This window comes from Mucor velutinosus (genome assembly GCF_035048745.1).
Source record: "Mucor velutinosus strain NIH1002 chromosome Unknown tig00000093, whole genome shotgun sequence".
In the NCBI taxonomy this organism is placed as follows: Eukaryota; Fungi; Mucoromycota; class Mucoromycetes; order Mucorales; family Mucoraceae; genus Mucor; species Mucor velutinosus.
Window position 1 is genome coordinate 81579 of NW_027041907.1, and position 19197 is coordinate 100775.

Sequence of the window (19197 nt, forward strand, 5' to 3'; positions counted from 1 at the left end):
CCATAGGCTGGCATCGAGAGAGGTTCATCCAAATAAAACTAATGAATCATAAGCATCTCGACCGATACAATATAGAGAAACCCCACTGACTAAAGAGTATGTCGTTCAAATGCTATTCAATAACAAAAGACGGTACCAGGGATAATAAAAACTAACAACTGTTACTTGTGACGAAAGCAGGCCATACAACTGTTGCTGTAGCAGCTTCAGAAAGGCACTTGGGATAGCCAGCAGCGCCAAAATTGATTCAAACTCCATTTATTTGCTCTGTTCAACATTGGCCAAATTGTGTCTTTCTTCGACTTGATTGAACTATTTTGCTAGATTCGACTATATAAACTGTGATGATCAGCCAGTACTTCCTAATACATTCCTGGAGTACTTTTCAAGGCGCTTCCAATAACGCTAATCATATCAGGTATTTTGAATAAACTTATTGAGCAATTCAGTAAGATATGAAATGAGGTTTTTGGCGAAAATGTCGAGATTTTTCATATGAAGGTTCCACAGAAGTAATTTCAGGGGTTGCTTTGGATCAATACAATTATTTTGCATCAGTATATACCATAGTAAAAATCTTTGTTTTCAAGGCGAAAAACGTGATCGTTTGATTTTCGATGAAAACCATGAGGTACTCCTTACGTTTTTTGGTCAATTTCTGGCCATTTTTTTTGGACCCCCAAAAAGTTGAGGAAACGTGTCAGGAAGTTACTACTACTCGAGTACAATTGTTTAGCGCCATTCCAGCGCCTCAGAAAGGTCTTTACGTCAAGATACTAAGGCTTCAAAGTTGTCCAATCTGGCTGTGTTTTGCTTTTGTTGGGCATTTTCATATCTGACAACGCTAACCCACCTAGCTCACCACCAAAATATATGCAAGAGGTGAATATGAGTAGCATTGGGGCCGTCCCTTGCAATTGCCTGCTTTAACTATTAATAACATTGTTGTTGATAATTAAAAGACACGAGGGAAAGAGGGTTATGAAAAGGATCAATATGAACAAGGGCAAGGGGTCGTTGAATCTCTCTTTTACTATTGATTGATTGTTAAAACCCACTTGATACAACAACTTATTATTGTGTTTCATTCGAAACGAGTTCAGTAAGATCCCGGAGGGCGACGTCGCCATCGAACGTAGCGAGACGAAACGGTTAGTTTATCTGCATTTATCTGCCATATATCCATCTGCCTGTACGAGCATCATGTCTGGCAAACGAGGAAATGGTTCTGAATAAGGCAATAAACGATCAACATGGAAAATGCATCCTAACCGCAGATGCAGAATCGTGCGTTGCTAGTACTTCCACATAGACCAAAGAGTTTTCTCATTCGATACGACCAGCACAATCGCTGGCAAGGACATACATGGTATAGAACTATCGTCTAGAGCCACATTGAGGAGCCAGACAAAGCTTGATTGATCAATGAGATCAAATCATGGTCCAAAACTTACGACTGTACTGAATTTTGGAAATGACGGGAAAAGGTGATAGCGAACATGACGATAGTGTCACCATCTTCTCACAAAGCACCAGTACAAGTACTGTCGCATATATCACTACTGCCGCCGACAACAACTAGCATGTCACTGACAGCAACCAGGATGCTGTTGACGCCAACCGCCTTCAAATCGACACCAATAAAGCCGCTATCATTTCAGCAACTGAAGAGAGTGGGGATACTGGATGGAATCGACAATTGCGGGCTCTTCAAAGACTATACCAAGCATTCGGATGCAATCCAAAAGCCTATGAATTTGGAAACTAACCTGCGGGAATACTGGTTTTGGCTGGGTGTTCTGTTTCTTGCACCTGAGCAACATTCGAATGTCGAAATGGATTTAGAGAAGCTCTTCAGAAAATTTTAACCCAACACCAGATTGATGCTTTGCACTGTCGTATTCCTGACATACCTAATTTCGACTTGTTGGAGCTTGCCGACATAATATCCGTCATGAACCGAAAGAGCATGAATCCCAAGGATGTATATGATTGAAACAGCATCCGTAGACTCGTTCTGTGCTGGCATCGGCCAACCAAATATTAGATGAAAATAAGCCATCCGTTGATCACACCTTCATTAATTCCTTTCTCTCCTCTTGTATTTTCTGCACACAAAAACCCATCATGTATTCCAAGCTAGTGGAAGATACCACCAGAAAGAATATTATTGAAGAAGTAAAAAGCGGCACTGGATGTAAGCAGGAGAGCCATGCGTTAATTCATTGACATCTAGGTCAAGGTGTTTGCCCCATCAGAGCAAGGTGAATTATGGAAATGTCCATTCTGTGACCCGTCAGAAACTGTATATAAATTATCTGTGCCGCCTGCCAAAGAAACAGAGCGATTATACCACATAAAAAGACTGATCAGAGAACATGTAGAACTGCATCAGAAAGATTTGCTGAGCAAAATGGACAGCAAAGACTATGATAAGGTACTTGCTCAACTAATGCAGATTCTTTCGAATGTACATGCTCACCCCTACACCCTCATTTAAACTAGTCAAGGGCAGAGAGCATCAAGCGAGTAAGATTATGGATTACGGGAACAATAGCAGATCGTAAATTATATGAGGAAAATCCACTTCAGCAATAAAAAAATCTATATACACACATCGTTTATTTCTTATTCTACGGGCACAAGGTTGTTCTTGAGTAATTCGACATCTGGCCAGACCTAATTGCACAATCAGTACCGTTTGATTCTCTAGACAGACAGCCTAGCAGCACACATACCTTGGCAAACACTCTTCCTTTGATCAATCCCATCGCGACCGGCCCATATGTTCGTGAATCTGTTGAATTGCTCAGATTGTCACCACCAACCCAAACATGGCCAGGAGGCACATTGACGTATTTTCTATCTTGTACTGTTGGATCCTCGCATATATTATCTCCAGGCTACGCATATCCATCATGTCATCAACACTGTGTCTCTGTTGTTTTGTAACATAGTATTGTACTTACTAAGCCTATCACTCGCTTTAACACAGATCTACCTGGTTTCGCTGGTGACATGCAAATAACAACATCGCCGATCTCTAAATCTCTAAAGTGATGTGTAATATGCTCTACTGCCACTATGCCTGACATGTTGAAACTAGGTAGCATAGAAGGTCCAACACACTATTGCAATGGACATCAATATCAAGCCTGTTGTCACAACCACTGCTGCCGTGGAGAGATTCGAATTTTACCCAAGTTACTTCGGCTACATAGGAATTGAAGCAATGTGCAAAACATCCAAATTGAAATGTGATTTTGGCGAATTTTAGTACGGAGGGTCCATGACGTCTAAAGAAGCTCATTTTGAATTAAAAGTAGGGGTATACAGAATATGGAAAAAGAGAATAAAAAGAGAGAGAGCATTCATGTGGCACCAGGACACCTTGAATGTCATGACAACGCTGATTTGGATCTCAGTTACAGAGGGTTGACTTGACATTTGCTAGCGTATCCTGTGTTGTATAGTCGTCGCTCTCGACAGGATATACCAATGCAATAGCGGAACAGTAGCTTGTATATTTGATTATTCACAATGCTGTTCTATATTTACATTATCTACAAGAGTTTATTTGTTCTCTACTAAATATATATGATATGGGAGGGTAAATGTTACAAAGAAGAAGGATATGCTTGATTAACGGTGAGCACTGAGCGCTGATGCATTGCTTGCTCGTCTAGTGTTTTGATTTGGACCCGAGATACTAAGTGCTCTCGCCATTCTACGTTGATTGATCTCTGTATTAAGCTCGTCAAGATCATCGTCCTCTTCCAGCCCGTCTACTAATTGAGATGTCGATTTCTCATCCACATCGTGTAATGTGGCCATGTTCACTACAAAAAAACCAGCAACCACCAATGTTGCACCAATGGCATATTGGAGTCCTGGCATAAAATGTTTGAAGACAACATCACCCACTAACGCTAATGGAATCTATAGTGTTGCGTCAGACATATCGAGAATGACGCTATGCCATGATCTGTGTTCTTACCGTCAGAGATATTCCCAATGTAACCACCAGGGGCGATGTCATTAACATGGCCAACAGCCACAGGTAATCTGATAAAAATGTACCCACAAAGGCATTCAATAACACCATGATCCATAGTGAGGGACTGAAAGGCAGTTCAAATTTCTCCAAACCCAAAAAATGCAGCAATGGAAAAGCTGGCCACATAAACAGCACATTGAAGGCCCCTACAAACCCAAAAAACAATGGCATGTCGACGCGAGATTCGTCTCCAATCTTGAGCTTGAGTAGGGTGGTATAACATCCATAAAATACAGCGCCACAGAGTGCTAACAAGTCGCCAATCAGTGGTGTCGGAATGGTGTATCCATTGGCATCATGTCGAGTGAGTTGATCCGAGTACGATACAAACACGACGCCCGCAAAACTTTCTGTATAGTTAGCTTTTGCTCATCCCCAACTGATCCAAGCGCTATACCTCAAACAGACGGATATCACCTTAACAACACTCAATTTCTCGACCTTGAATATAGCACCAATGCCTAGTGTAAAGAGTCCCGACATGGATGATAAAATGGTGCTGCTGGCGACGCTGGTGTATGCCAGACTGGCGTTGGTGGTGTAGTTGGCAAAGAACCATAGAAAACAGAATGCAAGACTGAGCTTTACTGTCTCCATGGTCGTCAGTTTTTCGGCATGTGTGCCTGTCGTTGTTTCTGCCAATTCATCCATTTGCTCCTCGTCATGATCAATCTAAGCCCATAAGAAATCAATATATACTTGATCAAATCCAGCACGTTATCCGCCCTACATCATGATCCCCTAATAGCCTAGCTTCCGTTTCCAGATGGACGCTATCAAGAAAGAAGGATTCAATATCTGCTTGATTTTCCATGTCATTGTCCATTTTCTTCTTACTCTTCTGGTGAAAAATCTTTGGGTTTCTTCTTTCTCGAGGTCAACAGCAGCGGTAGTAGGTATAGCGAGAATGTTGCTGTATTTACATATGTTACAAGAAACGGCTTATTGTATTTTAGGTCTGCAAAGATGCTCTACATGGCGAGAAAAAAGTTTTAGCAGTGGCCCTGTGATGGTATCATGACTCTGCTTACATTCATCACAAAGGAGGATGCCACCCATATGAACACCACGGCTAACAGAGCCAATACACCAGCCAGGTACCTTCTTCTCGGCTGATTAGGTGTTTCTGGCATGGTTGTTTAATCAAAAAGGGGTAAAAGGGTTCTCGCCAAAGATGGATTCTCTCTAATTCATTCTTGGATGGTAAGGTGACTGCTGAGATTCCTTTCATGTGCATGGATCTAGGTATCAGATGAAGGATGAAGACGCAGCAATGTCCAGTTGCACACTTATCTTTCTGTGTTTATGTATTTCAGACTGTCGATTGTAGATAGTTATCGTTTTCAGTTGTTGTGGGAGAGCGACGATTTTGTTGCTTGCTATAGTCCAGGGCGTGTAACCTGATGTTAATAGCGTCTGCATTACATTTGATCTTTCTCGGATCGTCAAAGTTTCAAGCTCGAGCAACACAATGCCAAACCAAAGGCGCGCACACTCCATACGGTTGTGTGCCTGAAATTGAAGTTTTAGTAGATATTAACTCGAATAGGTGCTTGTATACACAAGCCAGCAAGTTTATCCATCCATACCGCCTACTCGCATCATTCATCACCAGGAGTATCTCTTGCATGTTACAATTGCCATGAGTACCGTATTAGCTGCAAATCCACAACCATTGTCACATCTCGAGTGCTACATCCATCAATCATCATAAGCTTACCAAGCCCCTTCATAGACAGCCACACGCTTTTATAGACATGAGAACCTTTAAAGTGTACAGTATGCATATTTCGATGGCTAAAAAGGCTAATATGACTTGAATTACTACAATTCCAGAAGACTTTGTTACCTTACAACCGACGCTGCGTTTTCTGATGTCAATGGCATCAGAGATTGAGTTTTACAATTGTTGAATACTTTACTGCTGTTTATTCGGCTGTGAATAAGGCAAAAAAGAGTCTAAATCAATATGTTCATCAATGCCACACAGGTTGCCCTCTTGGCAGGTAGTGTCCTCCTGATCAATATCTACCTCTGCCTCTTCATTGCTGTCTTCAGTCATGTCTTCAACGATGCCATCGGCTACCTCCTCTTTGTCAATTGAATCTTCGCGGTCATTCCTGCGAGACTTATTTAAGCCAAAACTTGAAAAACCTACTTATGTAGTAAAAAGTACCATATATAGATGTTGGCAAAGTGTTGAATACTGAAATCGTCCTTGTGACACTCAGAGAGGTTTACACATGCTGGCTTTTCATTTGACTAAATACAACGCCATATTAATTGGCTCTCTTTTTCATTACAACATACTTTCATTATGAGAGGAATATACTCATTAACAACACTTGTCGTGTCTGGTTTAGCCTTGCTATCTTCGGCTGTTGTTGATGCCAAATCAGCCACAGGGGGCCGTGTTTTGGTCTTGTTGGACTCTCTAGCCGAAAAAGACGCATATTCACAATTCTGGCAGCAACTGGAAGGTAGGTGCAATGTTGCAGTATCCATTCGCGTTGTTGCTTATGCTTCTTGTACCAGATCGCCAGTTCCAGCTTTTGTTTAGAGAGGCACAAGATCCCTCTACTACATTGAACTACTTTGGTGAATCTCTGTTCAATCACATTATTCATTTCGCACCCAAAACCTCGCGTAAATAGACGGCTTCATCACTTGCTCTCTCTCTTTCTCTGCTTTGTACTCAACTTTTTTTCGTAGAACTAGGACAACACGCTTCTTTGAACAACATTCAGCTCGTAGATTTTGTAAAGAAGGGTGGCAACATTCTTGCAGCATCTGGTGTCGATGCCAGTGACAGCATGCGTGCTCTTGCAGCCGAATTTGATATTGAATTGGATACTGATGCCGTATTTGATCATACCCACTATGGCGATGAGCATGATCAGGTCGCTACCAGTGAATTTGTTGGTCCTGCCTCTATCATTGATGCCACTCAAGTTGGCGCACCTGTCTTGTATTCAGGCACAGGACTCACAGTAGGTCAGTTGCCTCTCTCCACTGCCATTTTAGCAGCTGGATCAGATGCTTTTGTTGCCGAGAGTTACAACAAACGCGCCAAGGCTTCAGACACTGTTACTTTAGTAGGTGCTTTGCAATCCCGTAACTCTGCCCGTGTTACCTTTGTTGGTTCTCTTGACGTATTCTCTGACAAATACTGGAGTGCCTCTGTCAACATTGAATCTGATAAATCGTAAGTCTGGTTTGATATAACGGGATTTCATGTTTCTAAATTTACAATCATTTAGTTTCAAGAAATCCGGTAATGAGGAATTTGTAAAGCAGTTATCTCAATGGACTTTCCAAGAAAAGGGCGTGTTGAAGGTGGTAGGTCATGCTCATCACAAGCAAAATGAGACTGAGCAATTGGATTGGTACCGTGTCAAGGATGACATTGTAAGTGTAGAGAAAGGAGAGGCTTATTGGCAATATGGTAGCTCATGCTTTCCTTTATGAATCAGACCTACCATGTCGACATTTCAGAGTACAGGAACGATCAATGGGTGCCTTATCATGCCAACGATGTCCAATTAGAAATTATCATGCTGGATCCTTACATTCGCACCACGCTTCACCAAGTGCCCACTGATACTAACTTTGGTCGATTTGAAGCCAATGTCAAGCTCCCAGATGTCTATGGTGTGTTTACCCTCAAAGTGAATTACAAGCGTTCAGGTCTTAGTTATGTGCTGGCCGAAGATCAGGTCTCTATCAGACCCTTTAGACACAACGAGTACCCTCGTTTCCTGACTGCAGCATACCCTTACTATGCATCCACAGGCTCCATGATTATTGGATTCCTTGTCTTTAGTGCAGTGTGGCTCTCCACCTGGGGTGGACGCAATAACAGCAAGACAGTAGCAGCATCCAAAGCCAAAGCAAGTTAAAAATAAACAGAAAAGTATATTTTAATGATGTATAAGCACGGGTTGTATGACGGATATTGAGAATGTAGCTTTTTTACTAGGTAAATAATAACCTTATATTGTACCATATGCATTTATAATTAAACGCATACAATTATGATATGATGGTTGCTATCGCAACGCTAATTCCTGTACAAAGCATGATTATTGTAGACCAAAAGTTTTTCCTATTGGCAGATGGCATAACTTCCCCCTATGTAGTCCGGGAATCTATCCGTCAAGATACTACAGTAGTATTACATAGTATATATAAAATGTGGGGTAGCAGATCAAACACATATAAAAGGGCTGCTGCTTTTTCCTTTCTTCTTGTCAAATGCTGGTTTAAAACAACATACTTCGACTCACTCAACTCACGCATAACATGAAATTTATTACAGATAAATTTCTCGGCCGAAACAATAAGGATATTGTTATAAATGATGACCGCTCATCAGAATCGGGGCGCACCACAGTCGTAGATCCATTCGTATTCCCACTAAAAACATATCCTCAAGCATGGATCGCTCTGCTGTTTCTTGTCATCCTTCGAACTGCCATTTCTGTATTCCAATTCACGTTCAGTGTGGTACCAACCCTCACTGGTGAAATATTTAATGTATCGCTCACAGCTGTCAATTGGCTGGCCAATGTGCAAGGTGTCATGTACGTCTTTATGAGTTTCTTTACTGGCTGGATCTTTCAAAAATTAGGTGTTAAACGATCCGTAAGTGCCTGTGATGCGTCTGTATAGCATTGTATATCTCACTGTATGTATAGCTCATACTGGCTGCTCTATTAAATGCAACTGGATCTGCTATACGTTCTGTTGCCGTCAAACTCAATCCGCCATCATTCATTATCACCATGCTTGGTCAAATCATTGGCTCTGCATCTGCTCCTTTAGCACTGAATATCATGACCACCGTAAGATGTGGATATCGCTGTTGATTTTGTGATTTATGCTAACATTTGCTCATAGTTTGCCGCTACCTGGTTTACCGATAACATGAGAGCTACAGCTGGCATGTTTGTCGGTAAGTTGATATAGTTGAAAATGTACTCATATATTCTATATCAACTCATTTTTTCTGATAGCCTCTAACTATGGTGCCATTCTAGGCATGTTTTTGATCCCCAACTTGGCTAGTGGGCTTGATAAAATTCCAATGGTAGTTCATATTGTATCTGGCATTGCAGTCGCTGCACTGATCCCTATTCTGCTAATGCCATCAAAACCACCTACACCACCTTCAAGAGCTACTTCTGAAGGCACAACACCGTCCTTTTTTACTGGTATTCGCATGCTATCCAAGAATTACAACTTTTGGATCTTGTTCTTGGTACATGGCTTTAATGTGGGTCTCAGTATTGCATTTGGGTCTATTTTCACTCAAGTTATCTCGCCCTACGGATACACGGATGCTCAAGCGGGCCAAATGAACGCAGTGGCATTTTTTGCTGGCACGTTGGGTTGTTGTAAGTTGCCGTAGCTATTGTCATCGTATAAATGAGGTAACACTTTTCCATAGCTATTGCTGGGCCCGTACTGGATACAACAAAACAGCACAAACTGTTCCTACGGCTAATTGCACCCATGGTGTTCGTCACAGATATTGGATTCATCTTTATCAGTAAGTCGAACACTGTACATCACATACTGGCCACCCATTTAAACTGCTATCTTAGTTCAAAGAGACTCTTACGCTGCTATTTTGTTTGTGCTGTCAATGAACCAGTTCTTCCTATCATTCCTTGTCCCTGTAGTGATTGAGCTTAGTAGTGAGAGTAAGCCTCTATAGCTCTGCCAATGACCACAGGCTGTAACTGACATGCACTTCATATAGCATCCTATCCTGTCGCTGACGCTACCACCAATTCCATCATGTGGCAAGGGTGCCAAACATTTGGTTTCCTAATTGTGCTGGCCATGGATCTATTAAGAGATTCAGAAGGAACTCCCAAAGATAACATGTACCGAGCATTGATACTACAAGCGGCATTAGCCGGATTAATGGTGCTGCTCTGTTTCGCATTTAGAGGGCGCATGTTGCGTACAGAAGCTATTGAGAAAATGCTGCAACTAGAAGCCGAGAATGAAAAAGGGACTGAATCACAGCAGCATCAAATCGATGATGTGCAAGATGAAGAGCTTCTTCTCGATATCCACACTCACACTACTACTCCTACTAGATCTTGATAATATTATTCTACTCTTATCTATTATATATATATATAAAAAGCACTCTTTTATTCCTATTACTAGTCGTCTTCCAACTCGGAATCAGTGTCATTGGATTGAAAAATAGATTTCTTTTGTTGACGGTTGGCTTCCTCCTTCTTTCTAACGACACCAGCATGAAGTAGTTTAAGCTCTAGAGCGGCTGTTTGGAAACTATCGGTACTTCCCAATTCATCAAAACCGACAATTTTAGTTTGTGCGTACCCGTTCACCCATGCCATCACACATGGCAGTACTTTGATTTGCAATTTCTCCACTAAAAATGGCGCATTTTGTACATCAATCTTGATGAAACGGGTATCATAGTACTTTTGCGCCAGCTTCTCCATATGTGTGTCCATAATCTTACATCTCCTAAAGTCCTGATGGTAGAAATGGCCAACCACATATTTCTCTGAAGTGGTGATGTCCATAAATTCCTTCTCCTTGGTGATATCGGTATAAAGTCCATGCTGATTCTCTACTCGAGCATGACGTCTTTCAAGTCTACCACATGTCTTTGAGTATCTATATCTGATTTAACAGGCATTGCACGCCACGCTTACTCGTCTTGAATCTCCTTGATTCTTCTCTCACGAATAGCAGAGGAAACATCGTTGTCTTCTTCGTTTTCGAGCTCTGCGAAAAGCGCCTCGTCGTCTGATAAGCTCTCTAAATCACGTACTCTGCCATTTGGCATGAGTTCATGTCCATGTTGCATATTTCACCTTGTACATTACCCTGATGACATTATTCTATAAAATGACAAGTCTAGAAAGGAAAAGGAAAAGAGAAGGGACAAGAAGAAAGCTTCATATGACTGGGTGTCAAAATGTCACTGCCACATTGGATACTTATAATGATCCGTACCTGATCCACTTTCTGAGTGAGCGTCGCAACACGAGCTACCTAATAGAAGAATTGAAGATCAAAGCAGAGTTTACACTATGATCTCTAGCAGTGTAACTTCTTTTTTGAGATAACAGAGCCATTGAATGTTGAAAGCTGTTTGAATGCGATCGGTCATAATAGCTATATTCTCCATGCGCTCTTATCAACGTCCTAATATATTGCGAAAACCCTTCATAAATGTAGATCGGGCTTTTTCCGAGTACTTCATGTCTAAATCCATGGAAATAATTTATCTGACAGCATATACGCTACTATCATTGCCTTTAATCACTCAAAAGTATGCCAAAATACAGCGAAATTTGAATGTATTTGAGTAGTGTTGTCTCGCGTTGAAAGTCGCTTTAGACCGCCAGAATAAAATCAAGCACATGCTCTGACCAAGCACTACCTTCCTGATACTTTTGCTTAGCTTTTTTTTTGAAATCGTCGAAAATCGACTCCAAACCATGAGGGTACCTCATGGCTTTCATCGAAAATGAAACGACCACATTTTTGACCTCCAAAACGATGACTTTTACTGTGGCATACAAGTATTTATGTTTCGGATGGCTCTCTACCTTTTCTTCGCTTCAACATGAACCAACCTGCGCAGCGGCAGCTCGCGCTACCGATTGCCTTTGCGTATTTTATCAAAGTACTGCTGCTTTCATTTTGATCCTCTACTTAGACATGAAACCCCTTCATATTATCTGTGGATCTAATTCTTATGTAACACTTTACATCCATATACACGTAGCTACTTCATATACGGGTAAATATCATACAAATATTATCCCTTTTTAATCAAGAGTATGCCTACTACAGCAAATCTGGTTGCATTTGAGCTGCGTTTTCTCGCGTTCAAGGTCGTTTTGGACCATCAGAATAGTACCAAACAGTTGCTCTCATCTGGCAGTTACTTTCTGACACCTTTGCTCAACTTTTTGGGGATCAAAAAAGCATGGACAAAAATCGATCAAAAAGCATGAGGTACCCCTCATGGTTTTCATCGAAAATCAAACGATCGCGTTTTTCACCTTGAAAATGGAGACTTTTACTATGGTATATCTTGAATCAAAATGTTTCTATCGATCCAAAGCAACCTCTGAAATCACCTCTGTGGAACTTTGATATGTAAAATTTCGACTTTTTGGCCAGAAACCTCCTTTCATATTTTCGTAAATTACTCAATACGTTTATTCAAAACATTCATCTTATTGGGCACTATTGTATGCGCCTCGAAAAGTACTTCAAGAATGTAATAGGAAGCATGGGAACATCATCACACTATATATAGTCGAAGTTGGCAAAATAGGTCGAATCGCGTTCATAAAATTCAGAAATCAACAAATCATAACAGAATGTCAAGCGGAGAGTTAATCGATTTTGGCTGCTGGCTAGTGGCAAAATCAATGCCACTCATCATGAAGTCTATCGATGATTGTGAAGCTAATAAGAAGGGGATTGCAAATCAAGTACTATTATACACAAGGCTAACTTTTATTTTTTGCTTTCATTGCATATACTTATATTTAATTAATTTGATTGTTGTAAATTATTCATCCATATGCAACCGTAATGCGAAATGCTATAGTGTGTTCGAAGTTGCCTATGTTACTTCCAGCGTTAGCCCTAGCCTAAGCATGGCAAACGCGATTTCCGATTAGCTATATATGACCCTTTCATCACTTAATAAGTCAGCCTTTCCTTATAACTGAAGAACCAGTAGGGTAAGGCTCATTAGTAAAACAAAGCATTTCTCGGGACGGATGCGAATAGCAGTTCGAATGATTGGTAATCTACAAATCATACCAACATGGCTCGGTGAACCATAACAAGCCCAAACTGTACAATTGTTTCCCATCGTATTGAAGAGCAAGTAGCAACGGTCATCTTGATTCGATCACATTTGAGTCGCATAAAGCGTATGTAGTCTGACGGACTCGTTGCAGTTTTGAAAAGTAGCGCATGCAATGTGTTGCTGCCAGGGCAGAAAACATCAAAATCCAATGGGTTGTATATATTGTATCAGTGCAAAGATAGTAGAGCTTCTAGGTCAATTTTCTTTTGTTTGAGCAAGATGTGTTACCGCAGCGATTCATGCTTTAATTTCGTGGCTGAAATCAAAGTGTCCCTCACAAAAATATCATTTTGCTACTGTAGCGCATCTCTGACGAGACTTTGAATAGCGTCCTGGTAGGATTTGGCGTGAATATGAAGTCAATGTCCTTTAAAGGCCACCTCATTCACCTTGCAATGACTGCCGTGATTTCAAGAAAATTTTCTGAATCCTGATGGTTGCCATGACGACCGTTTGCACTACCAAGGATTACTCGTTTTGGAATTCGCGAAAATGGAACAGACGCAGAATCACAGTAAAAGGAAAGGTACAATTATGTCGCAGCAGTAATAGAGAGTGGGTGTGTTGCTTAATATAGCTCATCGTTGGTGCTAATGCAGCAAGCCACGATTACTGCTGCGCCGTGCCTTTGAGTCTATTTTTGTATATAAACACCAATTTGTTTCGTTTCTATTCTTGCTTTCTTCATCTTTGCTTTTCTTTTACATTCACTCATAAAATAGAAAGCTTAATCACACATGCCTTCTACACATCTTACTAGAGGAATTGCAGCTACAACACCATTAGCAGGCACAGGTCGTTTGAATACATTGGCGGATCGCATTTTATGCTTGTTGGAAAAGGTGTCTGATGAAGCCTTTTGGAATGGTTTGTTTGGTGAACGAGTCTTGAATCTGATGAAGCGTTACTTTGGAAGCGACGTGGTGTTCTTGGGTTTTATTGTCTATCTTGCTCGTAAGTCTTGCCTATGTGGATGGGGGAATATCGGATTTGTTTACTGATTGTATGGATGATAGCTATTGTGGGCTATCAGTTGCACAGCTTGTTCTATTACCTTCTCAACTATGTCAAGGAGAGAATGTATGTGTCTATTCAAATCGCCAAAGACCAGACTGGATATGATGCCATTCAGCAGTTTGTGGCAACCAAAACTGCTCATATTCGTGATTTGCGTGATGTAGAGGGTCGATGCATTTACGATGATGAAGATGATGATGACATGCAGGGGCCTAGTCCTCCTCCCAAGCTTCATCTCTATCCTTGTAAGTAGCAGCATTGTAATTATGGATATACATATACTCATATTGTGCCTGATAGTGGATGAGATTGAACACAAGATTGTATACAAGAACCACACACTCTGGGTTACCAAAAAGAAGAATGGCGGCGTAGGCAATCAAAATGAGGGCTATTACAGCAACAACATCAAGGATCTTCTCGGCATGATGAACAGCAATCCCTGTATTCAAATTACAATGAGAGGACAAGACATGAATTTGCTAAAGACTTATGTGCAAGAATGGATTGACACCCATTTCGAAAAGGAATCTGGAAAATTAACCATCTACAAGTGCCAACCTACCCGCTATGAAGGCTTTGACTGGAAAACCGTTGGATCCAAGGAGCTTCGATCCTTTGAGTCTGTCATTCTGAAGGATGGTCAAAAAGAGCGCATTCTCAAGGATATTCAAACCTTCCGTCGTCGTGAGCACTGGTACTCCATCCGTGGTATTCCTTATCGTCGAGGCTATTTGCTCTATGGCCCTCCAGGTACTGGTAAAACCTCGCTTGTTCAGTCTGTGGCTAGCAAAGTCAACATGAATGTCGCCATCATCAGTCTTTCTGGCAGTATGGATGACGAGCAATTTAACGTGCTCTTGCAAGAAGTGCCTCGCAACAGTATTCTGGTCATGGAGGATATCGATCACTGTGTTATCAAGGACCCCAACTCTGAAAACGACACAAGCAATGCAAAAATTTCCATGAGCGGTTTGTTGAATGCTTTGGATGGTGTAGTAGCTCAAGAAGGATCCATGGTGTTCATGACTTGTAACAATGTCAACCGCATTCAGCCTGCTTTATTGAGACCCGGTCGTATCGACATGAAGATGGAGTTAGGCTATGCCGACAAGACTCAAATCAACAAGATGTTCTGGCGATTTATGGGCGAGGATGATGTGGAATTCTCTGATGACGAGATGGAAGAAAAGGATGCTGCTGAAAAGAAGAGAGCCAAGATGTACTCTGAGGAACTCAAGGCGCTTGCACAAAAGTTCACTGACATGATTCCCAATCTACATGTGACTCCAGCAGAGCTCCAAAACTTCTTTATCATGAACATGATGGATCATGAGGACTTTGATGTGGATGATAGTGAAAAGACAACCGACTATAGCTACTTGCTGGATGCTGTACCTGCCTTCCTGGAAACTGTCGCAAAGGATCGTGCACAAGCTTTGGAACATGTTGCTAACAAGGGACAAAAGTCTACCGCTAATACTATTACTACTTCTGCTGATGCCAATAATGATACCACCACTGTAAATAACACTGACGACAAGACTGAATCCACTGCTGCTGATGAAGAAGATAGTAACACTGTGGTCGATGATGTAGCAGCTACTGTCAAATCAGATACCCCTAAACCCGTTTAAAAACATAGAAAATCCCCTTCATCTTTGTATATATATAAAAAAAAACATATTCCCAATAAAAACCGCTTTATTACTGAGCTTTTGCTTTTGGTAAATTAGATGCTTGAATGAAGGGTGTCACTGTAAGTTGACGGTAAATGTAATATCCAAACAAGAGAGTGAACAATCCACAACTGATCAATACATTCAACACAGTGTAAATATCGGGTAAATTGGCTGGTGCCTCTATAAATTCTTCTGCGACATGCCAAATGATGAATATAAGGTGTACTCCCTAAGCGACATAGATTAAATAGCTAGATCCAACATTTGTTAAAAGAACTTACCAATGTACCGAGTCTTGTAGCCAAACATGTTGTGGGGCCATATCCGCCTGCAAGCCAATTCCACATAATGCTTGTAATAAAGTAAGGCAGGACCAGACCTTCTCTTTTGAGTAAGGGGAACATACTGAACATGGCTACATTCATAAACATGGTAGTTGCAATGGGCTCCTCCAAGACAAGCAGCGTAACAGGCATCAAGGGCAAGAGGATGGACTTTTCATGCACCTGGAAAGAGAACAAAAAGAACCCCAAGGACGAGTTGATCATGGCATAGAGAAATCGTCTTCTGGATGGTGCCAGACCCAAGTGAATACCAACAGGGATCACCACAGCCAGTGTAGCCAGTAGACTAGCAATGCAATTAACGCTGTCAATGGTCCTCTTTGCCTCCATGTGTATCTGTCTATCTTACCTCAATTGAACAGTGGATTCTACCGTCATGATTTGTCTCAACTTGATCACTACATTGACAGCACACCATACATTGGCCACCTTGTCCTCATACAAGCCACGCGCTACAGGGAATATGCGAGTAAACACCTGCTTGATATCATCAACAGATCCCAACCAAGGTGAAAACAACAATCCAAATGTTGCAATGACGGACGCTCCTAGTTTAACAAACAAGACGATGCCATTCTTCTCTGTAAAGCATCTCCCCAACAGAAAGGCAAACACGGCTGGTGCGTAATACAAGGCCATCTGCTTGAATCCCAATGACAGGCAGAAGAAGATGGATCCCAGTACAAAGTGCTTGGTCATGAAGCAATTGATAGCCCACAAGGCGAATCCTAGCATGACACTGTTGAATCTACGCAATTTAAGGTGAGTTCGCTATGCATCCTCTAGTTGGATCTCATTCAACATTACTGGAAATGAGCATGATCAATCATGATCAAGGCAGGCTGCATCAGTATCAGCACAGCAGCCATGTGCTTCTTGAGATAGCCGTTGGATCCATACACAATTTGGCAAAACACAAGTACAGCAGGCATATAGATCAGAGCTTCTGATACAAACACTGTGGATCTCATGAATAATTTACTTGATTCCGTCTCAATACCCCTTGATGTATCCAATGCAAACCACGACGCGTCTATCTTTGAGCCACTGTTATAGAGGTCAGTTGTTGAGGGCCTCTCCTCTCCTCTTCCATCATTTTTTGCTGCTTACATGATGCCGCATAGCCAGCTGTGGAAAGCTGTCAAAGGTGGATAATCCAACCCCCACCACTGCAAGTCGTACCTGTACCATTTGGAGGTAGGTAAATGTGTAGTGATTTCCATCCAGTGACGCTGTGCTTCATAGTCTCCAAACATGGGTGGTATGTTGAAGCCTAACAGAGATGTATGCGTGTTCAATGTGTGCCTATTAAGCGTATACAAAGTGCGTGCTTATTACCAGAATATGGGTTTAAAGCAACTATCCAACGTATCAGCGAAGCAAACAAAATGGCAATGATGGGCGCTGTCCATAGTGTCTCATTCTGCACCAGTCTTTGCAAAGATCGTCTCACAGGGCTGTTGACAAACAAGGATGGTGTGTTATCCTTTATCATGGAAATATAAAATAGGCTTTTAGCGAAAAGAGCATTACATTCAATGTTGAAATGGAGTAACATGAAAATTCAGCTTGCGAAACACTTGCAATGTGACTCTGTCAATAAAAGGAAATGGTGCTCAAGAGAACAATGAAAGCATTGGTGTGCTTGAGAAAGGCAGTGTCTCCTGTAGATTGCCTTTGGTCAATAGTAATAGTGCTGCGTAAAGATTACCATCTTAAAGTGTCACTATGTGCAAGGTAAAGCTCTTATTTTTGCGGCATCTAATCCAAACCGAGGTGGCAATCTCTGTGAAGGATATGATCCAATGTACAGATGTATACATACATTGCTTGCCGTAAAAGATGCTATGGATTCTGTTGCCATGGCAACAATCTTTGATATTTTGAGAATAAAATCAGGTCAACGACTTGGTGTTGCATCCAAACATGGCCAATTGGCATGGAATTCTGCTACTATTTGATCAAGCAGGTAAAAAGTTGCTGAATAAATATGATATACAGTACATCTTTTGCTCTTATTCGAGTAGTCCTCGCTTACAATGAGCCCACATTGTGCACCCAAGAAACTCTACCTGATTCGATTCAAAATCACACCGTTCAGGTTTGAAAGAGTGAAGCAGTTTGTACAATGGAGGAAAGATGACTTTTGCGTGTGCACATCGCATCTCGCAGCAGGTTACATTGTAGCCGAGTTGAATAATCCACCTCGCATTGCCAGAAATGCAAATCAGGCACGTAATATTGTATGTCCATAGCTGTCTATCTGTCGACACGACTCTACCATAGTCAACATGCCCAGTGGTGCACACGAATTGGATTATTGACAGGTGATTAATACTGACATTAGGCATCGGTATTCTATCCGATACCATTTATTATGGCAGCCTCTGCTCAAACAAGCTGCTAGATACAGAGAGATACATGATAGATGTATCAGCGGCGAGAACCGCTGATCTGCCATTGCCACATTAACCTCTCCCATTGGCGCTCCAATGCGACATCTCAATCGATCCATGTCAGGATTGTAATACTAAAATAAGTAGAAAAATAGGGTTGAGAAGCTATTATTCATGAAGAGAAAAGTTTTGTATACAGTATATTGTTCAGGAACATGAAAGATAGTGATGATTCAGAAGAGTATATGCCACCAATACAACGTCCACTTCCATGCTATACATCTATATTCAACCCAGCCGCCATCATGCATGCATTGTCTTCAATGCCTCTGCGTTCAGTAGATCGAAAACTCCAAGTCAATAGCAAATGACAACCTAAATGGAGAAAAACAGCTTTTAGAGTATGTATGTTCTCCAAGAAGTAGTGCGTTGATATGAACTAAATGCAGCTGTATCATTCGAGACATCCAGATGGATAACCCAAGGTATATTCAGTGGCTGATCTCCTCCTACCTATCAGAGCACTTCCGTATACTGATGGGGCTCCATGACCCGAGCATCATAGAGTGTTCAACCATCAGTAGCCAACTACCAGCGATAGTTGACCGGACGCAAGACCCAAAAGCTGCATTTAGAGAGAATCTGACCAGCCTTTCTCTCTAGCACTGCCATCTCCTATTCAACATCTCCAACGAAATATTGATCCGAAACGATGCGTACAATAATCGGTTGCACTGGCATGCAATATCCATATCATTGTCCGTACATCAGCAATGTACAGACGCACAGCAGCTGTCAGCCTCCTTTGTTG

General features: G+C 41.5%; 8 protein-coding genes across 8 annotated transcripts; 4 read left to right on the forward strand and 4 right to left on the reverse strand.

Annotated features, from left to right (window-relative positions):
- Window positions 1-2127: 2127 nt before the first annotated feature.
- Window positions 2128-2598, forward strand: ISM1 (isoleucine-tRNA ligase; the record flags this gene model as incomplete). The annotated part of the gene is made up of 3 exons (XM_064821163.1): window positions 2128-2178; window positions 2237-2437; window positions 2506-2598. 3 exons carry the CDS (start codon window positions 2128-2130, stop codon window positions 2596-2598), a joined length of 345 nt encoding a protein of 114 aa, XP_064680849.1.
- Window positions 2599-2628: 30 nt separating this feature from the next.
- On the reverse strand, window positions 2629-3310 carry KCTD18 (protein homooligomerization; the record flags this gene model as incomplete). Its single annotated transcript, XM_064821164.1, has 4 exons — window positions 2629-2679; window positions 2739-2903; window positions 2970-3128; window positions 3200-3310. 4 exons carry the CDS (start codon window positions 3308-3310, stop codon window positions 2629-2631), a joined length of 486 nt encoding a protein of 161 aa, XP_064680850.1.
- Window positions 3311-3642: 332 nt separating this feature from the next.
- NSA2_1 (Ribosome biogenesis protein) lies at window positions 3643-5190 on the reverse strand (the record flags this gene model as incomplete). Its single annotated transcript, XM_064821165.1, has 6 exons — window positions 3643-3939; window positions 3998-4403; window positions 4455-4729; window positions 4788-4830; window positions 4895-5028; window positions 5089-5190. 6 exons carry the CDS (start codon window positions 5188-5190, stop codon window positions 3643-3645), a joined length of 1257 nt encoding a protein of 418 aa, XP_064680851.1.
- A 1184-nt stretch (window positions 5191-6374) lies between these two features.
- Window positions 6375-7956, forward strand: ATC70_001773 (uncharacterized protein; the record flags this gene model as incomplete). The annotated part of the gene is made up of 5 exons (XM_064821166.1): window positions 6375-6537; window positions 6593-6703; window positions 6770-7262; window positions 7318-7465; window positions 7531-7956. The coding sequence occupies 5 exons, from the start codon at window positions 6375-6377 to the stop codon at window positions 7954-7956; spliced, it is 1341 nt and encodes a 446-aa protein (XP_064680852.1).
- A 403-nt stretch (window positions 7957-8359) lies between these two features.
- On the forward strand, window positions 8360-10174 carry NAS6 (putative ankyrin-repeat protein; the record flags this gene model as incomplete). The annotated part of the gene is made up of 7 exons (XM_064821167.1): window positions 8360-8701; window positions 8755-8901; window positions 8957-9011; window positions 9073-9453; window positions 9507-9608; window positions 9664-9762; window positions 9822-10174. The coding sequence occupies 7 exons, from the start codon at window positions 8360-8362 to the stop codon at window positions 10172-10174; spliced, it is 1479 nt and encodes a 492-aa protein (XP_064680853.1).
- Window positions 10175-10236: 62 nt separating this feature from the next.
- ATC70_001775 (uncharacterized protein) lies at window positions 10237-10946 on the reverse strand (the record flags this gene model as incomplete). Its single annotated transcript, XM_064821168.1, has 3 exons — window positions 10237-10702; window positions 10762-10881; window positions 10936-10946. The coding sequence occupies 3 exons, from the start codon at window positions 10944-10946 to the stop codon at window positions 10237-10239; spliced, it is 597 nt and encodes a 198-aa protein (XP_064680854.1).
- A 2738-nt stretch (window positions 10947-13684) lies between these two features.
- Window positions 13685-15601, forward strand: ATC70_001776 (uncharacterized protein; the record flags this gene model as incomplete). The annotated part of the gene is made up of 3 exons (XM_064821169.1): window positions 13685-13901; window positions 13964-14209; window positions 14265-15601. 3 exons carry the CDS (start codon window positions 13685-13687, stop codon window positions 15599-15601), a joined length of 1800 nt encoding a protein of 599 aa, XP_064680855.1.
- A 70-nt stretch (window positions 15602-15671) lies between these two features.
- Window positions 15672-17485, reverse strand: ATC70_001777 (uncharacterized protein; the record flags this gene model as incomplete). Its single annotated transcript, XM_064821170.1, has 6 exons — window positions 15672-15875; window positions 15928-16276; window positions 16340-16738; window positions 16798-17037; window positions 17101-17263; window positions 17329-17485. The coding sequence occupies 6 exons, from the start codon at window positions 17483-17485 to the stop codon at window positions 15672-15674; spliced, it is 1512 nt and encodes a 503-aa protein (XP_064680856.1).
- Window positions 17486-19197: the final 1712 nt, after the last annotated feature.